The sequence below is a fragment of the Artibeus jamaicensis genome, unplaced genomic scaffold (assembly GCF_021234435.1).
Source record: "Artibeus jamaicensis isolate MK-2021 breed Jamaican fruit bat unplaced genomic scaffold, CSHL_Jam_final contig_475, whole genome shotgun sequence".
Taxonomy (NCBI): Eukaryota; Metazoa; Chordata; class Mammalia; order Chiroptera; family Phyllostomidae; genus Artibeus; species Artibeus jamaicensis.
The window spans coordinates 3,310,169-3,329,720 of NW_026521852.1; the positions used below are offsets into that span (position 1 = coordinate 3,310,169).

Genomic DNA, 19,552 nt, shown 5'->3' on the forward strand with positions numbered 1-19,552 from the left:
CACCTCGCTGTAAGGCCAGCCGTGCCCATTCATCATTCCCCGGATGCAGTGGCCCTCTGTGCAGCAACCCACTTACACATGCCCTGCAGATGTCCGCAGACGCACGCTCACACTCTCCGCACCTTCCTCCAAAGACACGCACACTCCGGGGCAAAGCCAGCCCCTCCTTGCTGCCCTTGCTCTGTGACCTCTCCGATTCTTCCTGATTTCTTGTCCTAGAAACTCTGCTCCCCACACACGGGCTGTGGGAGCCTTGCAGAGAAGGGGTGAGAGAGACGAGGGTGTGGAGGGGAGTCCTCCTGGCCTTTCCTGGCACTGGGTGCAGCCCCAGGCAGGACGGGTCCGCACAGAGAGTGGAGCCAAGTAGCTCCCTGGGCGGGGAGTGACAGAATGATCCGCTCCTGTCCCTGGAGCCCCGTGACATGGCAGACCAGGTCCCCTCTCCCTTGGCTTGCCTGCAACTCTGGGTCAAAGGACCCTGGAGGCTGCCACACCCCTTGCCTCATGTGATGGGGTTCCAGTACTGAGCTTTCCACGAGGGGCCCGGGCCCCTCTCCTCCTGCTCCTTCAGGTCCCCAACCCAGCAGCTCCTGGGGGGCCCAGCACAGGCAACCGGGCCGGGGGGTGGGGCCGGGGGGCTCGTTCCACCCCGTGGATCATTTCTGTTTTGCAGCAGGCTCACCGGCTCGGCTCGGAGTGCGGGACTGAGAGGCAGTCAGGACAGAACGAGAAGACAGGTAAGTGCGGGGTGGAGCCCTTCCCTGCTGAGACGAGAACCCAGAGCAAGGACAGAGCGTGCTGGCTGCGGCCTTTCGGAAGTGGGCGGGGTGGAGCCCGAGCGGGCTCACACTCCAGAAGCCTGGCACAGGGCAGCCCTCTTCCTCACAGGGAGATGGTTAAGGAGAAAAGAAACGTCTGTTGGTCTGGGCTGCGGGTCAGGGCAGAGGCCGAGCGGCGGTCCCAGAGGACCCCCTCAGATGAACCACAGGTGGCCCGAGTGCTCTCCAGCTGCCAGACAGGCCGGGTCCGCAGCAGCCTCCCAGAGTCCAGCCGCCCTGGCCTCTCAGCAGCATTGCTGCCTTCTCCACACCCTCCTCTTCCTCCTGTCTGCCCTTCCTCCCCTCCTCCCACTCCGCAGCACCCCTGGCCCGAGTGCCTGTGCTGGGTCCCTCTTGCCTTCATCCTGGGCCGCCCTGTGCTCTGCTCCCCCCGCCCCCAGACCCTGGTCCCCGCTAACCCCACTTGCCAGATCTCTGTGTTGCCCTGAGAAACTGCCCCAGGGTTTTGCGGTGCTGGTCCCTGCCTAGAGCGGTGCGGCCCAAGAGAAACATTCTGTAATCTGAGCTGTCCAATGTGGCTGTTAGCTCTGAAATGCGGCTGGTACCACATTTCTCTGAACTCCTCTTCATGTTAACCATCCCTGGCCTATTGGCCACTGCATCGAATAGGGCTGGTACTGCAGAGGCTGTGCCGTGTGCTGGCATCTGGGCTGGCTGTGCCGCAGTCTTGCTGGGTGGCCCAGGGCGAGCCATTCGCCCTCACTGGTCGGGCTTCTTTCTATAATATGGCAAAGACTCATTCCCTCTCCTAACCTCAAAGGGAAGGTAAGGTCAACAAGTGGGGACATTTTAGCCAGAAAATGACCTCAGAAATGCAGAGTCAACAATGTCTGTGGTCATCACCAAAATAATAGAGACGATGTGTTGATACCAGTGGGCTTCCAGACCAGACAAACCCTCTCACCTGGACAGCAGGCCAGGGCCACGGCCAGCAGCAGCAGCAGGCGTGACTTCCTCCTGGAGAGGGTCCCCATGGCGGGGGTCTGGGCTGACGTGGAGAGCAGAGCAGAGGGCCTCAGCCCAGCAGGAGGGCAGGAGAGTCCAGCAGGAGGCCGAGAAGGACCTGGGGAGGCAGGAAGCAGGGGCGCCCAGAGCTGAGGTGTGCCGCTCCCAGCTCCAGCCCATCTGGGTCTCTCCTGGCAGAGGCCGGAGCAGTTCAACCGTTCGCCTTCCCCAGGGCCCAGAGGAAGGGGCTTGGCTCTTACAGGGAGCTCTTCCCTGGGCTGAGTGCCTCCGACTTCGCCCCTGGGAGTCCCACTCAGTCACGTGCTCCTGCCTCCCCCCTCCCCATCCCTGCACTCCCACAGCCGGCAGGGTGCTGCTTGGGAAGTGCAGCAGCATTGAACCGGGACTGGGAGGGAAGGACCACCTGCCCATTCACTGTAATATCTCTTGGCGTGGGTCCTGACGGGGCCCAGGCCTGGATTTGGGGACCTAGTTACATCTTTCTTTAGTAAGGGACTGCTCTCCCTGTCTCTCCCCCACAGCTGTCTGGGCCAGGGAGGGGGCAGCAGTAGGCCCCTCTGGGAGCTGTACAAAGTCTCTCAGGCCGAGTCATCCACGGACTCTCACCTGGGTCCCCAAGTGAGGCACTGTGTGCTGTGCGTGATGGAGCCCTAACCGTGGCCCCTTCAGCAATGCTCCCAACCACATGGGCAAAGGGTCCTTCTGTGCTGAAAGAGTTAATACAGCTTCCAGAGGAGGCTCCTTCTTTCGCAGAGCTGAGCAGAGACTTGGTTAAATCTTGGGAGCTCTGGAGAGCCTGTTCCCTGGGATGGGGGCCACGGAGAGCAAGTCAGAGCCCCTCCCTTGGTCTGAGACATGGGAGCCTTAACCTTAGAAGCGGGGGCAGGGCCAGCCTCCCATGTAGTGCCCCCCATGTCCGGACAGCTCTCCAGGATCCAGCACCCCAGGGGCACACGTTCCCGTGTTTGGGCGTCACAGTGAGTCAGATCTCCAAGCTGCTGCAGATTCTGCTTCTCTGCCCTGCCTGCCTGCTTTGCAGACACTTACAAGCACAGCGGGGTAGGGGAGGTCTGGTGCTCTTTCACTAACTGGCTGCAAGACCTGTGCCACTTTTGGGTCTCAGTGTCCTCATCTGCAGGACAGTGCTCGCTAAGGTCCCTTCCAGCTCTGAGACCTTGTGCTCCCAGAGAGCTCAGTGACGCTGAGGGCCTGGGCGTGCTGTCCCCTGCATGGGGATGGGGGGGCGGGGGAGGAGGGAAGGCTGGGTGCAGATGACCTTGCAGGCCAGTGCAGGGTCTGAAAAACAATGCACTCCGCATCTTTCTTTCTGGCTTCCTGCTCTGTCCCCTGGGAAAGAGTCCCCAACCTCTTTTAAACCCTCTCTGCCCCAACTCTAGCCTCATATACACTTTCCTTTGTCAGGAAGGGGCCCTGGGGCCACCGCTCTGTGACTACCTGCCCTTCCCTGTCCTTGCCACTTTCAGTTCCGGACCTGAGCCCAGAAGTTCAGCACTTTCAGCCCCTGCGATGCCCCCCAGCACCTCCATGCCCATGCCTCTGCCCGGGTGCCACCCCTTCCCACCGCGCCCTTCCCAGCAGGTGCACTTGGGACTGTCCCCCAGGCCCTGCCGCGGAGCACAGCGCCTTCGTTAGACGGCTGTGAGCTCCCGGAGGGAGAGGCCGTGTCTTCTTCACTTTTGTGTGGCCCGTGCCTGGCCCATCACAGGTGTTGCTTGTGCGGCACGTTTCACTGTTTGAGGACAGCCGTGCTCTGTGCCTGCGGGAGCCTCTGGGCACCAGGGTCACACTCCCACCCCCACTCCCATGGCAGAGCTCAGCGGGCTGCTGGCTGCCTGGCGGGCACACTCGTACACTCACTCACACTGGCATACGCTCACGCTCCTCTCAACACATTCACGCTCACAGACACGTGCTCTCCTTCACTCATGCTCACACGCACACACTTTCGCCCTTGTACACTCGCACACATTCTCACACACACACTCAGGTCTCCAGGGTGTTCAGTCAGGAGAGAAGCTGGGAGTGTGGTCCTGGATGCCTCACCAGCACAGGCAGCTTTCCTGAGAGGGGGTCCCCTGGGGCCCAAACTGTCCCAGGCTGGGGGCTCAGCAGACGGGGCTCGGGGACATCGGCTGCTTCTCCTAACAGCTTTGGGAGCTTGGACAAGTTATTCCCCCTGGTGGAGCCTGTTTTCTCACCTGCAAAGTGGAGATCGCCACGCTTGCTCTGCGGAGCTGCTCTGAACGCTCCCACCTGCCCCCTTCAGCCGGAGCAGCCCCACTTATACCTACATTCTCTCCTGGATTGCCTACGGGGCTCCCTTTACACAGAGGGTTCCACAGCTCCAAACACTCTGGAAATACCCCGTGGAGCTGGTGCGGCACATCCCAGGGCTGGGCAGAGAAGGCGTTCAGTCATCATTTGCTCACTGCTGCCCTTTGTCTGCCTGCCAGTCCTGAGAGTTCGAGGAGGGGAGGGTGTGGGCTCCGGACGCTCACTGGGGCACACCAGGGCAAAGCGGGGACTGACCACCAGGGAGCTGAGGCTCTGCAGCAGCAGTTGGCGCTGCTCCCTGGCAGTGAGGACGGGCACGAGTGGGTGTGCCTGTGCGTGCACACGTGTGCATGCATGTGCATGATGTGTGTGTCTCTGTGTCAGTGCCTGGGTGTGTCTCGTGTGTGTGCCTGTGTGGGTGTCCCTGCTCGCACAGGGTGTGACCACCTAGCCCCTGCTTGGTTTTTCTGCCACACCCATGAGGAGGTCTGTGTCCTGGATCATTCTCCTGCCCCCCACAGTGGTCAGAATCATCAGTTTTCTCACCACAGGTAATTATCATACTTTGTGGGTAATCCAGTTCTACTGCTTCTCTTCAACTTCAACTTAACCCAGACCTTTATCAGTCACCTCTGGGCTCAGGGGCCCTGTGTACCCCTGAGGGACAGATGTGGGTGAGGGGTGGGGTGGCAGCTGAGGGAGTGCCAGGGACCTGTCAGCAGGGTCATATGTACACTGAGCCCCACCATGTGCCCAGGCCTGTGTGAACACACACACACGCTCACACACACGGAGTCAGGGTCAAAGTTTGGAGCTTACTGCTGCCCCAAAGGTGAGGCAGTTGGCACCCAGTCTTGCCCTAGTTCATTTTTGTTCTAGTATTTATGACCATGTGCCAGGCACTGTGCTACGCACTGGGGACCAGCAGTGATACTGCCTTTACAGGTTCCCTGACCACCTGAGTGCCACCGAGCATGTGCTCATGAGCTACACGGACACTCATCTCCACCATCTGCCCTATAACGCATTCTAGAATGTGCAGGACGGAGGGGGCCTTTTTGTCAGGAGCGAGTGGAGCTATGCCAGGCCGGGAGCTGGCCCTGTGAGCCCGGAGCCAGCCAAGCCTGGCCCAGGCCAGCTGCCCTGGTGCAGGGGAGCAGGCACGGGCTGGCACAGGCGGGCATGAGCTGTCACCATTGGGCGCTGGTCCTACAAGCCACAAACACATGGGGGAGTGGGCTGCTTGGGGGTTTGGAGGCTCCAGGGGGAGCTGGCTGAATTGCTGGGCCCAGGAAACAAAGGGACAAGGGGGAGGAAAGGCTGAGAGCCGGACTCTGGCACAGGACAGGGCTTACTGGCCTCAGGGCCCCTGTACAGAGTGGTCAGAAAATGAACCATCTACTCTTCCTAAATGTTCTCATTTGGGACACCCTGCTCCTGGCCCTGAATCTGTCTCCCCCAACTCCTGGTGGACACGCCAGCACCGAGGGCTGCTTTTGGAGGGGTGGTGGTGGGAGAAGGGAGAGATTGGAGTCCGGTCAAGGGCAGAGACAAAGTGATTTGTTGTGAACCCACAAGCACTGCCCTGGCCCCGAGGTCTCCCACAGCCCACACCCTGCGGCACAGCACAGATTAACAGGGTGGGCTCCCAGCCAAGCCCCTGTCACTCACAAGCTAGTACAGCTCTACTTACTGTGCTCATTGCTAAACATCTCTGAGCCTTGGTCTCCTATAGGCACCAGGGGGGGGGGGGCGTAGCCACTCCAGGGGACTCCTGTGAGGTCAGTGCCATTTCTGGCCCAGTAAGTGCTCAGGGGACACAGACATGTGTCCACAAATGCTGTGCCTGGCGTCTGCTTCTACACAGCCACGACCCCCAGGCTGTGCTCACGCGTGTTTATGATACTGACAGCCTCCCACACTTTGCCCGGGCAGGTGCCTTCCTCCTCTTCTGCCCCGCGGGTGCCATGGGCCCCGGCAAGCCCAGCAGGCGCAGTACCCAGCTGAGGGCCCAAGGGCACGCGGAGCCACATCTATGTACCGTGTGTTCCTCCTCCTGGGGGCACCTGGCTAGGACACGCACAGGGCAGTCCCAAGCAGGTGCTCCTCCTCAGCCACCCCACCTCCTGCCCCTGAGGTCTGGTGGGGGGGGGGAGCCTACCCACAGAAGGAATTACCACTTGGGGCAAGGTCACTGTCCTCCAGGAAGATCTGAACCACTCCACGCCCTCTGGGAGGACAGGGGCTATGGCGGCCTGGTGGGGCTGCGTGCCAGGCAGGGCGGGCGCTGGAGGAAACAGACCTGTGCTTGAGAGGCCTCAGTGAAGAAGGTGGGTGCCCTGAGCTGGAGGAGGTCCCGAGGGCAGATTTGGGTGGGCTGGGGGCCCCCTTAGTCCTCGGTGAGGGACAGGGGAGCTGTGCAGGGGAGCTGAGCTACGCAGGGGTCTCCTCAGACCCTTCTCTGTGCTCCCTCCCCACCTGCACCGGCTTTTTCCTGCAGGATCCTTGTATTGGCAGCCGGTTCCCTGGGGCCCTCTGGGGACAGTGAGTTTGTGTGTTTTCAAACTTGGCCTCAGGGAGTCTGGCCCTTGACCCACAGCCTGGAGTTGCTGCCCTCCTGCCCCAGCCCCCACCTACTGCACCGGACAGACCCTCGAAGCAGGGAATGGACAGGGGGAGGGCCCTGCATCCTTCTGGGAGGAGCTGGGGTCAGGGGCAAAGCGCTGCCGGGGCCCTGGGGTCCCGTGTGTGGGGTTTGGAAGGACGAGAGAGGGTGTTGGAAGGAGGTCCCATTTTGAGATGTCAGGAGTAAGAGCCATTGTTTTAATCTGGTTCTGAAGAACCAAATCAGGGAGAAATTAGCAGAGCAATTTTGCATGTCCCCTCATCTCTGTGGAGAGGAGTTTCCCCCCAATTCCTAGACAGTTTCTTCCTGCCTGGTCCCGAGCCGAGCCTGGTGGGGGTGGGTTTGAACCTGCTCCTCCTCTCAGGCTCGTTTTTTGCTCTGGGGCCCAGATGAACTGCCCCTCTGGGTTGCACAGCAAGAAGGTCACTTTCCGCCAGATGGTGGGTGAAACAGCCTCTTGGTCCGTGAGGCTGGCAGACTCGAGGGGGTATGGGCTGGGGGTGGGGGGGCCCAGCAGGTTTCATTGGTATGGGTGCCCTGTATGTGTGTTCATGTGTGTGCATACATGTGTGCATGCGTGTTTGTGTGTGCACACATGTGGGGTGGGGTGAGGCTCATCAGATGAGAAGGATATTGGGGTGTGCTTGGGTCTGCACGTGTCCTGAGGTGCAATGTGTTCAGTCCAGGGGGAGAATGTCATACACCTTTGCTTCTGTTTGCACCCTCTCTGGATAAATAAGAAAACGTGGGCTCATTTTGTAACAAGAGGACTCATTAAATCCAAGGAAGGACTTCTTCACTCCAGGGTGGGTATTAGCAAGACACAGAGCCCATGGGGACTCTCATGGTGCTCCAGGTTAGCCGGCCGTAGTGGGTGGCAGGGGGTTAGCCTAGACTGGGGTGGTCTGGAAGCATGAGAGATGGGCAGTGGGGAATGAATAAGATGTCTGTCTTCTTATGGATTCCTAGCCACCCCTGCCTCTTGCATTTGAAAGAGGATAACCTGAACCTGGAAGAAATTTACAGGGTCATCCAGCCCAACCACCACTTCCAGGCAGGATGGTTTCTGACCTTGGACCGGACCCCATTTTTCCATGGCCTCTTAGAGCCATCGGAGGGACTGCCCCACCTCAGGCTCATCTTCCTGGTAAGGAAGTGCCTCCTGCAGTCTGATCTCAATCCCTCCTGCTTCACTGGGACATTCTTGGCTCTGGTTCTTCTTCCTCTTGCTCAGTCCCCTGGTTCTGCCCTAGGAATCTCTCCAAAAATACAAATACCACCTACACTCAGGCATAGACTGTCTTGGAGATGCACTTTCTCACAAACATTTGGCTTGAGGACTTTCTGGGGGTGAAGGTGAGGACATGCACCCTCCCAACCACCCCAAATGAATTGCCTCCCTGATAGCCTCGGAGCCAGAGGGGTTGCCTTGCCCCCCCCCCCCCAGCGCTTGCTCCTGGGGAACAAGTTTGGTGTCAAAGACAACAGGGGCCACTGTGCGGCCGTCCCATTGAACACGGTCCCCAGGGGCCCAGCCCGCCTGTGCTTCTAGTTGGACACTGCCGTCGGAGAAGGTGCCGGGGTGCAGTGACATGAGAAGTGAGGTCTGTCAGGGGCATGGTGGCGGGTAGGCAGAGAGAGCTGGAGGTGGAGGAGCACATTTGACCGGGGAGGACGTGTGAGGGGAGAGAGAGCTGGGCCAGGTGGGGAGTGGAGGGTGAGTGGGAATGAGAGAGGGTCACAGAAAGAGAACTCTGAGTTTCTCTCACTGCTTGTTCTGAGCACCAGGACCTTGGTGACTTTGATGTCATGGGCTCAGGGGCCTCCTCCCCATCTGCCTCACTTCCTGCCTCCCTTGTGCTGCCTGAGGACTCCTGATAGATTCCACAGGAAATTAGGAAGAACTTTGACCTTGTGGCAAAGGCCTTGCTTGAGTGGCTCTGCAGCCTGGCTAGAAAGGGTTAACTGGTGAGAGCCCCGCTCCCTCCTCCCAAAGCCAGGGGTCTGGGCTCCATCCCTCTACCCCACCCCCAGGAGCCTGTCACATCAGCCTCTTTCACAGGTGGCCCTCCCTCTGCTGCCCTGGGTCCCCAGTGGCTCCACTGGTTCCTCTGAGTGCAAATGAGAGGACGAGCGGCCCAATACACCGGGGGGGGGGGGGTACTCTGACCACAGGGCGGGGAGAGGAGACCCAGCCAGCCAGCGCCAGAAGGAGATCAGGAGGCACCTACGCACTGGAATATTGGGCGATCCTACTCCTGCCTCCCTGGGAGCAGAGGGGCTGAGGATGGAGTCTGTGGCCCTGAGGGGTCAAGCCAAAAGGAAGGGGTGGTAGGGTCTCACCAGACCCAGGCTGGACATGGGCAGGGGAGTCAAGGGTAGGTACCTCGGGGGCTGAAAACTCCAGCTTCCCCAGGGCTGGGCCATGGACACTCACAGCTCTGGTCTGTCTGCATTCCCAAACCTCCAAACAACCTTGACTGACAGCCTTTCCTCAGGGCAAAGGCTCCGGCTCCCAGGGGCCTGTGGCTGAGGGGTCCCTGGCTTTGTCCCACAGCGTCGGGGCTCTCCTTCCACAGGTTCTGTCTCTTCTCACTTCCCTTTCTTGCTTCCCAGACCCTGGGACCCCTCCTGGACAAGGTGACAGGATTCAGCTCTGGACACTGGCTGGGGCTGCTGCCCCCACCTCTGGTCTGTTACATAAGCCCCCGTGGTGCCAGGGAGAAGGGCTGCTTTCTTTTCCCCGGACCCCTAAAGGGTGCCCCTCCCCCTTCCCAGCCCCTTTCCTTACCAAACTTCATGCAGATCTTTCTCTCCCAACAGTGAGGATGGCAGGGTGGGACTTGAGGAGAAGGTAAGGTTGGGTGGGGGTGGGGGGAGAACAGGAATGTCAGCCCCTATGGTCCCAGCCACTTGCCTTAGTTTTCCCTCCCTAAGTCCTACTCCTGGTCAGGCCCTTACCCAAACTTGAGCTCCACCCCCTCCTCTGTGGGACTGAAGGAAGACTTTGCAAAGAGGTCACCCTGCCGAGGCCAACCCAGGGCAGTCTCCAGTCCAGTGGCCAAGCTCAACTCCCTCCAGGGATATCTGGGGACAGGCCAGATTCTGGGGCCTGACCCCAAGGGCTTTCTGGGCCTGGACGTGGGGCCCAGGGATAGCGAGGAACAACTGTCCTCTCTGAAGGAAGTCGCTGCCGTCAGCTGGTGGCCAGTAGCCAGCTTGAATTCCTGGGCACACAGCTGGGGGCTAGCTTCCTGGCCAGCTTGGCCTGCCGGGCCCTGCAGGATGCCACCCCTGTAGACAGGGGGGAGGACACTTCCAGTCCCAGTGGAGAGAAGTCAGACTGGCCCCAGCCTGCAGCTGGGGTCCCTGCCATGTCCCTGCCCCTCCCAAATTGCCAGGACACTGAGCTCTGAGCCCCTGACCCAACCGCGCCTAGGAGACAAAATTGGTTGGCACCTACCTGGTGTGAAAGAGGGGTGTTGACTGGGGCAGGTGGATGCTGCCCGAGGCGGTGAGCCAGCCTGGCCGCCAGAGCCCTGGGCTGCCCACCTCTCCTCCCTTGTCCCCTCAGTCGCTCGCCACTGTCCGGGTGCGGTGGCGGCGGCGCTGGTGCTGGCAGCGGTGGCGGGCGAGGGCGCTTGTGTGTGTGCGCGCCCGGAGCCACTGCAGCATCTCTGCATCAAGATGTGCTCCTCCCTCTTCCAGGCTCCGCTCACTGGCTGGCTCCTGTCCTCAGCCAACGCTCGGGGCCCTGGAGATGACTTCCTCTGCCCCCCTCCCGCCCCCTTCCCGTCCCCACCCTTCTGGCTTTACCTCATTTGCTGTCATTTGAGGACCAGGGAGCAGCCAGAGCCCCCGCTGTCTTCCATAATGCACGGGCGGCTCAGCTCCCGGGCGCTGTCTGGCCTGCCTGCCCACCCCCAGCCCGACCCAGAGCGGGCTGCAGAGGGGTGGGGTGCAGAGGAAACCAAAAGCGGCTCTTGCTCGTCAAACCCTGGAGACCCAGGGAGCCGATCTCCTTGTTTCCCTAGAAATCCCATGTTAGAGGAAGGGGCGTTAGTCGAAACCTCCAGCTTGTTGTGCAGGGCAAGTGGGGTGGAAGGGCTCCTTGGTGGCCCAGCCCACAGGTTCGTCTTGATTGTTTCCCTGATAAAAGTAACACGGCTCTTTGTCAAGATACTCAAACATTAGAGGACATTGTAAAGTAGACAGTAGAAGTCTCTTAACGAATCTGAGTTATATGCCTCCAGGTTTATTACTTTTATGTATATAATTATGTGGATCATTAGTATTATTTTGTAAAAGGGAATGACACAATCCATCAGGATTTACAAAATATTTTTTATCTCTGATAGATCTTGGACCTCTTTCCACGTCAGTACCTATGGATCTGAACCCATTTTTAATCCACCAGCAGTGCCCCGGGCTGGGGGTCTGAGCGTCTGGAGGGTGAGCAGGGCTTGCTAACTGGCCATGTGCTGGGCCAAGTGCCCTGTCCTCTCTGGGTCCCCTGTGGAACCTGAAGGCCAGGTTTGCGCTGCGGGCTCTGAGAGGCCGGGTGCTTACCCAGGCCAGCGCTCTTTCCCGCTCTGCCCCCGCCATGCAGGGAACAGTGAGGATCTGTGCCCAGTAGCAGAGGTACCAGCCATCTGTGGCAGCAGTCGGTCCCGTCAGGCTGCCACTGTTGTCTCACCCCCTTTGGTCCGCCTGCTGTCCAGCTCACACAGACATGGCCAGTGAGTGGCCCAGATGCTGAAACAGCTGGCAGGGCCGGGCCGGCCTCGGAGTTTTAAATGGCTGTACCTGCCTAGCCCAGAGTATGGCAATGTGTCTTCCTGAGTGGAGGGGCCACAGGGTCCTGGGGGAGACCCGGGCTGAGTGGGAGAGTCCGGAAGAGGAGGAGCTGTGCGTGGGGGAGGGCCAGCTGCCCCGCCTCCAAGGCTGGAAGGCCTGCCCAGGTCCTGTGCTCTCCGCCCTCCCGCCCAGCCGTCCTTTTTGTCCCCTCTGAAGGGCTTGCCTGGCTCTGGGGCAGTCTTCTTCGTTTCAGACAGAGAGACATCTGTGCTAAGGACGTTTCTTCAGCTTGCAATACCTCTGTATACATCCCTCCCAGGTGCCTTTCCTTTCCTGCCTCTGCCCAGATTGTCCCCGTCGGTCTGTCTGTCTGTCTGTCTTCCTGGGGCTGGCACACTGACCCTGAGCTGCTGAGGGGAGTCTTGCCCTCTGACACTGTCCAGTTCAGCCCGGGCTCTGCAGAGAGGACTTCCAGTTCTCTCCCAGCGGAAAACAGCGCCAAGGGAGGGGAGGCCCATCTGCTGTGGTGGGGCCGCGGCCTGGCACTGCCTGCAAGGGCTGCTTTATATCGAGACTGCTGTTTTTGTGACTGTTTTCAGACAGCTGCTACCTCTGTGCAAGGGCGGGGTCCTTGAGGAGGGCCACATTTCCCCCCCCCTTGGCTCAGGTGACCCAGGTCTCAAAGGCCCTCTCAGATTCCTCTGCAGCCCACCTGCCCTGTCCCGCACCGCCGGGTGGGCTCCGGCAGCCACGAGCAGTGGGAACTGAGAGCACGTGCTCAGCAGAGGCCTGGACCCGGAGGGACACTCACCGGAGTTTCATCTTGTCACCAGTGGGAGGCTCTCACCTGAGCCTGGCACAGTGAATTTTCGGGGTTCCTGGGGGTCCTCGCTGCCAGCCTCTGAGTCACTCCTGTATCTGACAAGAGAGTGGGGTGGGGATTTGGGGGTCCAAGTTGAGTTTTGCTTGTGGGGTCCATTAGTTTGATAATGACCAAAATATTTTATAATGTCATTATTAGTTTTTCCTGAATTATTAATAATAATGTCATTGTCTCCAATCTAATGTGTCAGGAGCCGTGCTAAGTGTTTCACCTAAATTATCCACCCAAGGTGTGAGTTGTCATTGTTATTTTCCTTCCACAGGTGATGTGCAGAGAGATCAGGACCGTGCTCCCAGCAAACAGGGAACGGGTGGAGGCTGCTGGCCTGGCCCCGGCGTCCGCAGTCTGACCGCCCGCCCTGCTGGTGCGGGCACAGCAGAGCACAGGGCGGCTTCCTCGGATGCGGTGTCTGCCAGACCCCAGGATCCTCAATGCAGTTGAGTATAATAAGGGGCACCGCTGCTCTCTGTGGCTAATCAATGTCCCCCAGGTGGGGCAAAGAAAGGCTGCACGTTTGCCTATAAACGTAAGGTGACTCCAGAGTGGGAGCTCTCAGAAAGCATCTTGAGGGCCACCCAACCCTTCTGAGACCATCTGCTCCTGCCTCCAGCAGCCCTGCCAGATGGAAGGCGCCCGGGGACAGTGGGGAGGAGCTGACACCTGCCGGGGCCACCAGAGGGCTCTGACCCACGTGGACACCTTCCCTGGTCAGCTGCAGCCTCACGCCTCCCTTCCTGGCCTCTCTAGCCACCAGCACCTCCGTCTCTGGTTTGAGACTCTTTTTCTTTTCTAGAGCTCCCACAAGGCCACACATGTGTGCAGCAGCTTCTCTGCCTAGAACAGTGGGGGACTCAAGGGCCACAGGATGTAGTCTGTCTTCTAAGGGCCTGAAATCTTTCTGGAAGCATCCTGATAGTGGTACCAGAGCTGTCCGTCTGCAGCTTTGTGGAAGAGTGACCAGGCAGGTCGTGCAGAGCTCTGAACTCAGACCAGCTTAACACACTGGCCTGCTGCTCATGAGCTTTGTGGCCCTGGGCGGCCACTTAACTCTGAGAAGCTCCAGGTTCTGCATCTGGAGAACTGGGATTAAGACACAAACCTCACTGAGTTGAAGTGAGCATTGAATTACTCATGAAGTATCTATCATGGTGCCAAGCACGTAGTAAGTGCTCATTAAATGTCAGTTCTTCCCTTGGGGCCGTTTTGGTATTCAACCTCCCCATCTGCAGCGCAGGGATGTGCGCCTGCTACCGGGCTCTTCTCTGCTGTGATGGTTGAGGTGGCTTAGGGTCTGTGGTCCAGAGAACTGGACTCCTTAGCCCTGTCACTCCTGGCTGGGCAGGTCACTGAAGTACACTATTGAAGGGGAGATTTATTTCCTCATCTGTAAAATGGGAATAACCCTGCTCCTACTTAGCATGGTTTGATAACTTAGCCAAGTGCCACACGCGAGAGTGATTGCTACTCCCTGCGCAGTGTCCGAACGCAGTGGTCATCGCATCGTTGTCGCTATTTTCCCGCACCCCCTCCTGCTTAGCACAGAACAATAGAGACTCAGTGTATTTGGTTGACTGGTGGTGAGTGGAGGGGAGTGATTGCTATAAGAGCTCAGATGCGGGGGAGGGAGGGAGCTGAGAGAGGGTGGCTGGGGTGGGGGTGCCTCCCCCATTAGGCCTGGACAGATAGAATGGAAGGGAGAATGCGGTCCTGGCGCAGGGTTCAGGAGACTGGGAAGAACAAGACTTTTGGGGGGCCAGGAGGAGCTGAACGGAACTGAGCAGGGGTGCGGGAAGGGGAATCACAGTCCTCCGTCTGTATTTGCCTTTCTAATTTCACTTGAGGGCCCGAAGGGGTCTGTGGCCTGAAGGGCCTAATTATTCTTTTAGCCATTTCTACCCAGGGCTCTTGGAGCTTCTTTTTCAGGTTTATAATAGGCAATGCTAATGTCATTATTAATATTTAATAGTAATGATGCTAATAATGCTTTGCATTTATGTGGTCTCTCCAAAGAGCTCAAAGAACCCTACATTCTTTTTTTATGGAATAATTTGGCCAGCGTGAGAGGTCGGAGAGTGGGGGAGGGGGAGGGCGCGTCACAGGGAAACCAGAGCCCGGGAGGTCAGATGACCAGCCGAGGTCACACAGCAGTAGCGCCAGAGCTGGGAAGGGGGCCGGGCGCTGGGTTTCTCTGGCCGGAGCTCTGCCTGGACTGCACTGGGCCGGGTCTGCGAAGGACACCCCTGAGGGGCAGCAGCTGTGACCTGGGTGTGGGCTAGGCTGCAGAGGGGCGGCCTCTGAGTGTTTGGTATTTTATCTTATTTTATTGACATTGATTAATAGGACCATATAGGTTTCCGAGTGTTCTTTACTGAGCCAGCCTAGGGTGGCCAGCGGGCAGCTGTGACACGTGGGAGCGGGAAGGCGCAGATGGAGATGGGAACCCTCAGCCAGGTCCGTAGCGCGCCCCGAGCCCCCAGCCGTGCCCTGTTCTCCCTGCACCTCCTTGCAAGAGGCATAACCTCTTGGGAGCAGCTTCAACCAACCCGCGTCTGAGCACAGACCTCTCTCTGCTATCTTTGTATTTCCCTACTACAGTCTGTCAGGGCCAAAAACATAGCTGAGATACATAGTTACAGAAGAGCTAGCACAGGAGAACTTCCTGGCTGCTGGGTCCTGTGCTCCGAGGGAAGCTGCATTTACATAAGAACAGTGAGCCCCTGGAAGGAGCCAGTGCAGAACAGAGTGGAAGGCGGTGGGCTTCAGAGTAAGACAGTTCCTATTCCGCCCACTCCGCTGACCAGCCACGTCATCTCAGGCTTCTCTGCACTTCAGTGTCCTCATCTGAGGAGGCGGGACTTTGCCTCAGAGGGCTGTGTGGACCAGCTGAGGTGATGAACGTCAGTGGAGGGAGCAGTAGGAATCTCAAGGTCCTGGCTCCCTTTGAAGGAGTGTCCAGGGGAGGTGGTGTCAACGTCGGGATCCAGCGCGGGCCAGTCCCAAGGTGCAGCTCTGACGTGTCTCTACTGGCCAGTCTCCTTTGGTTCCTGCCCGTTTCAGAGTTGGCTTCCTCCGTCTTCCCATTGATTCTGTAATTTACCTGATGGACTTCTGGTGAAATCCTTTTCTGCGTGTGGTGGCCAAAGTCTGCTTCTGCGGTCTGCAGCCGAGAACCCGGTTTAGCCCCAGTTGGTGTGGCTCCCTTGGTTGACCGTTGTCCTACAAACCAAAAGGTCACTGGTTAGAGTCCGGTCAGGGCACACACCTGGTTTCAGGGTCTGTCCCCGGCTGGGATGCGTGCAAGAGGAAACCAATCGATGCTTCTCTCTCACATCAATGTTTTTCTTCCTCTCTTTCTCCTTTCCCCTCTCTCTACAACCCCCCAAAAAACGATCTGGGTTTATTCAGGACTTAGAGCCCCTGGCACCGTGCCAGGAACAAAGGCGTGCCAGCCAGAAACAGTGAGAGGACGCGGCCTCCACCTACCCACCCAGCTACTCACCTCTCCGACAGGCACTGGACCACGTGCTGGGGACACTGAGGAGAACGAGACACGGTCTGTATTCCCGAGATCACCACATAATGATCGGGTGACATGTAAAAGTGATCAAAATACCATCCGGTAAGTTCCGTAACCCAAGTTTGCACAAACTATCTTGCCTTGGCCTAGTGAGGCTCAGAAACAGTAAACAGTAAAAAAACCCAAACCATTTTAACCGAGCCGTGAGCTCACGAGGCAGAGCTGGCGTCTGTGGCACTGGCCGAGGCAGGTAAAGGAGGGCGTGGCTCCAGGAAAAAGTGACAGCTGACGCAAAGGCAGCCACGCTGCAGGACACAGTGAGTTTGGGGAAGGGCTCTGTCAGCGCGTCTGGAGCCGAGGGTGCAAGGGACCAGTGACACTGCGGGAGGGAGTTAGGCCAGTGTGTGGAGGGCCTTGCGAGCCATGCAGGGGCTTTATCTGAGAGCAGTGGGGACTGTTGCAGGGGTCTGAGCAAGCAAGAGGCAGGCTGAGATGTTCACTTTAGGGCGGCAGAGGGGGTGGAATGAACAGGGAGTGGCTTGCCAGGCAGGGTCTGGGGGGAAGCGTGGGGGCTCCGAAGGGGCTCTGGGGCCTGGAGCTCAGACCTGCACTGGCCAGCCAGCTGCCTTCACTGGGATGCTCAAGGGCCTCTCCCATCCCTACGTGGGACCCGACCCCCCACTCCCGTGGTCAGTGTTACGTGTCAGCTTGACTAGGCTGCAGTGCCCAGTTATTTAATCAAACGCTGAACGAGGTGTTGCTGTGAAGTTATTTTGTAGATATGGCTAATATCTCTAATCAGTTCATCTTAAGTAGAGATTTCCTGCCATAATGTGTCTGGGACTCAGCCAATCAGTTGAAGGGCCTTAAAAGCACGACTGAGGTTTTCTTGAGGAAGCAGAAATTCTGCCCTCAAACTTCAGCATCAGCACTTGCCTGAGTGTCTAGCCTGCCGGCTTGCCCTGTAGAAAATGAATTGCCAGCCCCCACAATTGTGTGAGTCCATTCCTTGAAATAAATCATGTGTGAATACATATATGCACACACACATGTGCACCACACACACGCACTGCCCTGCCCACCTGCTACCCTGCCCTCAGGGGCGTCCTGGAGACCTGCATGTTTTCTGCGACTCCGCCCCTGACCCCCACTGCCACCCAGAGCCCTGCGGCAGTTCAGTCCTGCCTCTCTGCCTCCCAAAGCCTTCTCCTGGGCTCGCTGCCACCCCCCGCCCTCATCTTCCTGGCCTCCTGAGCACTGTCTTACCTCTGACCCTCACCAGTTCCCACCTGGATTCTGAATGTTCACCAGGCGCCTGGGCTCCACTGTTAAGCCCTCCCACCACTCTCCAGGCTCCCGTCAGAGAGAACAACCTAACCTGCAAATCAGGTCACTCACTCGCCTACTCAAGTCTTCCACCTCCCCCATGTCCAGTTTCTGAGCCCCTGTGACACGGGTCTCACTGCCACCCCTCGTTAGCTCTGCCTTCTTCTCTTGCCTTTCGCCACTTTGGGCCAGCCACGTCGACCTGCCTGGCCTTCTGCAAAGGGCTGGAGCCCCTTGTTTTACTCTCTTCGTGCTGTTTCTTGTTTGGAATGGCCTTCTCTCTTCCTCTGGCGTACCTAGCTGAATCCTCCTGGCTCTCAAACCCTGGCCCAGCCCGGGTTGGGTCGCTGAGCTGGTCACAGCATCATGCCCGCTACGCTGAGACTGTGGGTCTGACCTTCGGCCAGGGCACATTTAAGAACAGACCAACGAATGCATAAACAAGTGGAACAACAAACTGACGTCTCTTTCTCTCCCTCTCCCTTCTTTTCTTTCTCTCAAATACAAAAAAATAAAAGAATACTAGGCCCAGTGGTCTCCCCTTCGGGAAGCGAACTCGCCTTCACTGTCTCTTAGGCACACAGGGTCCCCCTTCAGTGTTCTTGTCACTTCGTAGGCGTGTCTCTTGCTGTATGGTGACAGGGGTCTTCGCCCTACATCGTATGTACTCGTGCCCCAGCAGTGTCTGGGGCTCCACGTCTCCTTCTTACAGGAACTGAGGAGCAGGTCATCTGTTTGTCCTGGGGATTCACATGTGGGTGGAGGAGACCACGCTGGCGCAGAGCTGGCTGTTCTTTCCCCATCCTGGGTGCCCCAGAGGCAGGGCCTGTACCAGCCCGTTGAGTGCAAACTCCCACAAGCAGTGTGACATTGCAGGGGACACAGCTTGGTGGGGGGAGCAGGGCTGGCTTCCAGCCCCCATTCACACACTCAGCCCATGTTAGCTTGCAGGGCACAATCGCAGTGGCAGCCCGGCCTGAAGGCCTGGGGGAGCTGCTGTCCCTGGGGGCAGGGGACCGGCTGAGGTGCCGGTTTCCTCTCCGGCAGAGGCTCCAAGCAGGCCGCTGCGCTTCCTGGGGGAGGCCGAGGTCTAGGACTGGCTTCGTGGGTGTGGCAGCCCCTGAGGCGGCGCAGGCTGCGCTGTGAAGGCCCCTCGCTTGGTTTAAGGCTCCCCTGCTGCTTCTGGAATTATTAATAACTTTTTGAAGAACGGGCCCAGCATTCTCCTTTTACACTGGACACTGCAAATTATGTAGTCCCTCTTGCTGAGGTCAGTGGGGTGGCCTCCCTAAAAACAGTACCGAGTTATTGGGCCAAAGGGATCTGGGGTGACTGGTCCCCCCACCTCCTCAGAGGAGCAGGACCCCATTTACAACACCAACCGCTGCCCTCGGCTTTGTTCAGGGCCCTGCTGTTCGAGCCTCTGAGACCCTGGACACCGGAGGTGTGGTGGATGTGCTAAGCATGTGTTTTACGTTTTTAAATGGTTGGGAAAAGATACAAAGAAAAATGTTTCATGACACATGGAAATAACATGAAATTCAAATGTCTGTGTTCATGAATAAAGATGTATTGGAGCACAGCCACGCCTGTGCACTTAGGTATCGCCCGGCCGCTGCTGCGCCACCCCAGCCGGCAGGCAGTCACAGCAGAGACGGCGCGGCGCGCAAAGCTGGGAACGTGTGCCATCTGGTCCTGCACAGGCAATGCGGGCTCCCCCCAGCTAAGCCGTCCCTTTGTCACCTGGAGCCTGGGAATCAGAAACGTGGCGCTTGGGGCGTCAGTTGCTGACACTGAGTGTCAGGTTCCTTTCTCGGCCGTAGTCAATGACTCTCGGCCAGGGGACCTTTGGCCATGTTTGGAGACATTTTTTGGTCCTCAAAATACTTGTGTGACTGGCCTCTAGTGGATAGGAGTCAGGGATGCTACTAAATATCCTGTAATGCACAGGGCAGCCCCACACCTAGGGATCAGCCAGCCCTGAACATTGGCAGCGCCCTAAACGAGGACCACCTGCAAGGCAGATCCCCGGTGGGGCTCTTGGGCCGAGGAACCAGCCACACCGCCCACTGCCTTGGAAGTGAGCAGCCCAAAGACTGTGCATAGAGCAGGACAGTGGGGAGGACCGAGCATGAGGCTTCGTCTCTCCTCGCCCCTGAGGCCCAGGCAGGCCTCGGGTGGAAGAAGAGCCCCTTTCCCCGCAGTCGCTTGAGGAACAGGACAGGTTCCTCTCTGCTTAGGCAGGTGGGCGTGGTCCCAGAAGGGGGATGATTAACAAGGCTGCGCTTCAGGGCCTTGGAGGG

At 58.4% G+C, this 19,552-nt stretch overlaps 1 protein-coding gene across 3 annotated transcripts in view; it reads right to left on the minus strand.

Annotated features, from left to right (window-relative positions):
- CNTN2 (contactin 2) overlaps positions 1 to 10,391 on the minus strand; it is a 33,901-nt gene extending 23,510 nt beyond the window's left edge. For 2 of the 3 annotated variants that reach the window (XR_008392140.1, XM_053667901.1), the window contains exon 1: positions 1,744 to 1,902. Coding sequence is in view for 2 of the 3 variants with exons in the window: in XM_053667901.1 (XP_053523876.1) it covers positions 1,744 to 1,813 (70 nt within the window). In the remaining variant the exon portion in view is untranslated. Of the gene's footprint in view, positions 1 to 1,743; positions 1,903 to 10,189 lie in introns of those variants that run through there. The other variant, XM_053667900.1, reaches the window with a different exon arrangement.
- Positions 10,392 to 19,552: the final 9,161 nt, after the last annotated feature.